At 38.3% G+C, this 5537-nt stretch overlaps 1 protein-coding gene across 5 annotated transcripts; it reads left to right on the plus strand.

Moving 5' to 3' along the window:
* Window positions 1–5242, plus strand: LOC108767947 (zinc finger protein 160). Of its 5 annotated transcripts, XM_018518094.1 has the most exons (10): window positions 1–49; window positions 352–439; window positions 649–759; window positions 844–1056; window positions 1144–1489; window positions 1919–2011; window positions 2273–2359; window positions 3390–3548; window positions 3684–3987; window positions 4066–5242. In XM_018518094.1, exons 2-10 carry the CDS (start codon window positions 371–373, stop codon window positions 4364–4366), a joined length of 1683 nt encoding a protein of 560 aa, XP_018373596.1. In that variant the 5' UTR covers window positions 1–49; window positions 352–370; the 3' UTR covers window positions 4367–5242. The 5 variants fall into 5 exon arrangements, with proteins under 5 accessions (XP_018373596.1, XP_018373592.1, XP_018373593.1 ...); XM_018518090.1 differs by having other exon boundaries at window positions 844–1489; XM_018518091.1 differs by having other exon boundaries at window positions 847–1489.
* The last annotated feature ends 295 nt before the right edge of the window (window positions 5243–5537 follow it).

Raw genomic sequence — 5537 nt, forward strand, 5'->3', positions numbered from 1 at the left:
CCACTCGGCAGCCGGACTATTAACCCCGCGGTCCGTCGGAGTATTACACGTGAGTATGTTTATTAGGCGACCACGTTCGCCTGTTGTTTCGTCTTTCTCTTGCCACGCGCGCCAAACGGCCTAAACGAGGCCTGGCATCGTGCTTTTTTTTACCCCCGCTGCGTCCGTCGCGCCTGTATTCGCTGTATTCGAACGCGTCCCTCTTCACCTTTGCCGTGCTTCCGGCTGTGGTGTCGTTGTTCTCCCCGTTGCCATCCGTTCATCGGGGACCTCCTGCCGGTTGCTTCTCGCATACCTCGCACGTTCTCGCTTGAGCCGACAGTTTATAACGACCGCCTATTGATTGTGCAGGGTCAAAGGCAATACATCAATGGCCCTAGAATCAAATGGCAACAACGTGGTGTGGTTGAACACAACCCGTCCTGATCAAATACAGCAGGTATGCGTCGCGCGTGAGGCAAGCGAGGAAGCGTGTACGTTTGCGAACACACAATAATCGACTGCTGATCATGTCTTATTTTCAAGTATTCAGTATCTAACTTGTGACTCGTGTTTAAGAGAATAAGATACTTATAGGTATTCATAATTTCTCATATAATTGATGAATCTTCTATCGAAGCGCCTGACGCACACCTTTCTGATCAACAGAGTCAACCAATCGAGCAGCCATTGAAGTGTTCCATGTTTACTCAAACGGAGCAAACTAATAGTTTTACCCAGACGGAACAGAGCAATTCGAGTTACGGAGACCAGAGACAGGTACATTCATTATCTTATGATAAATGAAAGAGAAAAAACTCAAATTCTTCCTCTCTAATCATATTAAATGATTCGTTTTTACAGCAGCAAACAGCAATGTTTGACCCACAGCAGATTCAGCAGCAAGCTGCTGCGCAAGGTCAGCAGTCGCAGCAGCAGCAGCAGACTCAGCAGATGTACGTCACATCGGATAAGAAGGAGGACAAGTCTCAGCAGCAGCAACAGACGACTACTACCGAGTTCCCTCCCTCCTTCTATTACAACGTCAACATGTTGCAGAAGGTTCAGACAAATGCGGTGAGCACAATCAGTGCAATCACCGATGACAAGGGTTGTTACCGTTTCGATGTTCAACCTGTCGGTTATAATACATTGCTAAACCAGATGAGTATTGCCGCTGCGACCGCAAATGCAACGTTCAAGTGTGAGATTTGTGGCCTGGTCTTCGGTCACATGAGCCTGCTGCAGCATCATAAGCGGATTCACACCTCGACGCCCAGCAATTTGCAGCAGCAGCCGCAGCAGATAGTGGTACAAACGCCGACAACAGTGACTGTCGCCACCACACCAGAAAGACCGTATACTTGTGACGTTTGTGGAGCGTGTTTTGCATTACCGGGAGAATTAAAAAGTCACAAAACAAATATGCATCAAAAACCAAAGGTGCAAATTTGTGAAGATTGTGGCAGTGAGGACCCATGCGAACATCATCCAACTAAAGTTAAAAAGAGTATGTCCATATCAATTAATTTCAGCTATAATCAATGTCAATCTCATGGTGATATTGATTTCAGTATTAATGCAAAAAGGTACAATTATCTTGCAGCATTAAAAATTTTTAAGATTTTTACATTGGAAACTATATAGATTCTTATATAAAATATTATATACTGTAATCTTTATACGATGTATAAGAAATCATGATCGCTATTTTTATCCAGGATTGGTAAAATTTATGTTTTAAACATTTTTTTATAATATTGTTTGAAACATGTATGAAGCATTAAAGCATGCTTTAAAAAACATCTTTTGCCAACTGTTTTTATCAATAAAATCGCTATTTTTATCATTAAAATCAATTATTAAGTTCAAATTGATGTTAGATGGTAAGATTATTCACGGATTTTTAGCTGTAACGAAATATGCATTTTTTTTGTAGCTATCAAACCTGGTCATCATCCTGTGAAACGAAGGGGTGTTACCAGTGTCACCAAATGTCATAAGTGCAACGGCACGGGGATTATTTTTATAGGTAAGCATCATTTGTTAGCTTTCGGTCGCTGATTGGATGTCACTTAATACCCTTGATAAGCCGAAAAAAGATGTTGCTGATAAAGCGTTTTGAAAGCATTCAAAATTTATGTTTCAAATTTTATGTTAATATAAACGTTCTCACAAGGGATTGCGTTTTATATTCCAATATCAGCGACATTTTATTCAGATATTTCGTCATCCTTTTCCCCTTCATATTTTTCATTGCTATCATGATCGTACATCGGGTGATATATGGTAGGTAAACACGACGAAAAACTAGATTCCGGAATCAGTTCCCTCGCAAAGTGTGGCGGCTGCAAGGCTACAGGCCGCATCGTCATAGGAAGTAAGTCGGATATAATTATCGTCAACACAGAGTATGGGATCTGTTTTGCGATTAGTATGTCTGAGTAATATCGCGTCTGTCTTGGATGGTGACAGTTCAAATTTATTTTCCGTAATCACTTTGGTATTTGCAGTTTTATTGATGTTTGAGTCAACAACGCGCCAACACATAATTTGTATAGAATATTGAATTTTATTGTAAAGAAATATATTGAAATTATAAATTCTTTGATTATATATATATATATATAATCAAAGAAAATCTAATAAATACATCGAATGTTTATCAATAAATTTAAATTAATATTTTTGAACGTTGGATTTTTGATATTGATTTTATTTAACGTCATTTTATTTTTGCTTGCATGTGTTCTTGTAGGTGGAATATACATTTCTGTTATCTTATTTTGTTCGTTCTATTATTTAATATTCTTGCTATCTCAATTCTTACAAAGTGATTGTGATTATTTTATTTTGCTGTTATTTTCTTTTCCTTGTTAGTAGAACTGTCGACATCTAAATTTAAGAACAATGGCACAGAATAAAAATCTCCCCTAAGGGACAGTTTTATAAATTATAAATCGCCAAATTTTAATGTTTTCTGTATATAAGATAAACTTATTAAATTTCCGTTCGGTTGTTTATAATTCTTTCAATTTATTTCGCGATATAGCTCATTGAAGATGATTTCATCATTTTTCATAGAGTAAATTGCGTAATAATTAAACCGCAAAATTTCATATTGCTTATGGCGTTCAGATTTTCTTAGTGCACTAACTTTTATAACAACCTGCATGATCAGATTGTTTTATACAATAATCTTTACATTTAATCATTCATTTTGTAATTTCATATTCCATGTCCATTCATATTCCATTTCTTGGATATAAGACCAAAAATTTAAACATTAGTATCACGAACTCATATCGCGTAGATTCATAGATTCCTCGCGGAACAACTTCGAGCTTATCACTTTTGTAGAACTGGCCCTTCGAGGACAACTAAAGCTTTGTTTATGCTTTCAATTTCAGGTGGCAAGCAAAACAGTCAAAATCAAGCGGAGAAACCATTTCATTGTAACGTTTGTGATGGTACATTTTCTCGATATTCTTCACTCTGGTCCCATAAAAGACTTCATTCGGGAGACAAACCATTCAAATGTGAAGTCTGTGGCTTAGCCTTTGCTAAGGGTAAGTAAACGATTAAATTAATTAAATAATGGAACATAAGATAATGATGTATGATCTTTTCTACGCATACTGACTAACTAAAAATTATATAAGCTTATTTTTTTAGTACAAATTTTGATTTCTTTCCCTTTATAGCTGCTTATTTAAAGAATCATGGAAGAGTTCATACCGGTGAAAAACCGTTCAAGTGCAACGTTTGCGGCATGCAGTTTTCGCAGAGCCCACACTTGAAGAATCACGAACGAATTCATTCCGGCGAGCGACCCTATCAATGCGAGGTTTGCGAAAAGACGTTTGCCAGACATTCAACGCTCTGGAATCATAGAAGAATTCACACCGGCGAGAAGCCATATAGGTGTAATATCTGCGGTTCCGCCTTCAATCAAGCCACACATCTCAAGAACCACGCAAAAGTCCATACCGGTGAAAAGCCGCACAGGTAACTTTAACACCCAAAGATCCGGTTGTCGAAGTGCATATTTGTTCCGCGTACATGAAATCTCCTTTGTGTTTTTAGGTGCGATATATGCGAGATTGGCTTTTCCGATCGTTTTGCGCTGAAGCGTCACCGTGCGATCCACGAGAAATATGGCCAGACGGCACGAAACCAGAATGCAAATAACCCAGCAAACGCACAACAGGCCAACGCGAGTAATCAGCAGCAGCAGTCGCAGCAGCAGCAACAGCCACAGCAGGCACAACAAGGCCAGGTTGTGGTCGTGAATGCGACTACTCCTGTCACTGTCAGCCAAGGGCAAGGCCAAGTTATACTCGACGAGGTCTACAAGTGTCAGGTGGCCTTCCCAGAGCCTAAATGATTCAGCTAGAGAATACCTTTCAGGAGTTGGTAAAGAGGTTAATTTTTTTAACCTTTTTTTTATATTAATCTCAAGAACGGCAAAATCCATGGATATATAAAATAAAAAGTAATGGATTTTACGCTGAAAGAGTCAAGTGAATTCTGCACAAGTGACTGTGAATAGCGCAGCTCTTTTTTTGTGTATGTGCAGCCACTTGTATTTTGTGGAAAAATATTTGGTGACTGTCGATGGATTGAATTTAGATATGGATAAAGATTTCAAGGAAAAAAAAACGAAAAAAAATATGGACGGAGAGACTGCGTGAAGTTTGTGCGAGTGATAAATTTCATAGAATGTATCCTCGGATTTAATTCGTAATATACAATTGGACGATTTTCAACCGCCAACATCAACGAAGTCTTTTTGTGAAGTAATAGAGAAATATGTCTACCTTTATATTTTGCCATTCGGAAAGGTGGAAAAAAAACAATTAAACCGTATCGCGGCATACATTTCGTATATATTAGTTTTCTAAAATAAAACGGAAAATGTAATTGTAATCGTATCATTCTTTCATACATCTATAATAATCGTTAATTTGTCCATGAGAACAAAATTGCTATACGTCTTGCCAGTATTTCATGATTTCATGAATGGCATTGTGCAATAGTTCCGACAAATTTTGCGATTAGCCCGACAAAGTGTACTTTCGAATGATTGTAACAACGGAGGATTGCAACAGCGTGTGTTTCGGTAATGAAAAGCGCAAGTATAAGGTATCGAATATTTTACTTGTTTTTTAGTAAATTTAAATTGTATGATAAAAAATGCCCAAACCTCGGCCCTTCTCAACATCATGAGGCTGGATTGTGTGTTTCTCAATGTTTAAAATATCAATAAGATTTGAAATATCTGTTTAATTTCGAGACCGCATAAATTATTTATCTGACAAATACGCGCTATATACGCGCTAGTGAGCATGTAATTAACGAGAATTCTGTACAACGTCTCGGGAAATTTTGTACTTGCGGATAGCGTGGAACGGAACGACATCGCGATTTGTGCGAGCTCTCTTCCGTCCAGTCATTCGAGATCAGAAAGCATCGCATTACTGACGATGACGACAACGATCATGATGAAAAACTGCGGAGTAGTGCGGCATACCTATGTAACTCGTTGGGGCTGCAAT

This window comes from Trachymyrmex cornetzi, unplaced genomic scaffold (genome assembly GCF_001594075.2).
Source record: "Trachymyrmex cornetzi isolate Tcor2-1 unplaced genomic scaffold, Tcor1.1 scaffold74, whole genome shotgun sequence".
Lineage (NCBI taxonomy): Eukaryota > Metazoa > Arthropoda > Insecta > Hymenoptera > Formicidae > Trachymyrmex > Trachymyrmex cornetzi.

Coding starts and splice junctions, on each gene's coding strand:
- LOC108767947 (XM_018518090.1), top strand. CDS start 371: ATGGCCCTAGAATCAAATGGCAACAACGTGGTGTGGTTGAACACAACC. Junction 440..648: donor GTCCTGATCAAATACAGCAG/GTATGCGTCGCG, acceptor TCTGATCAACAG/AGTCAACCAATCGAGCAGCC. Junction 2,360..3,389: donor AGGCCGCATCGTCATAGGAA/GTAAGTCGGATA, acceptor TTTCAATTTCAG/GTGGCAAGCAAAACAGTCAA.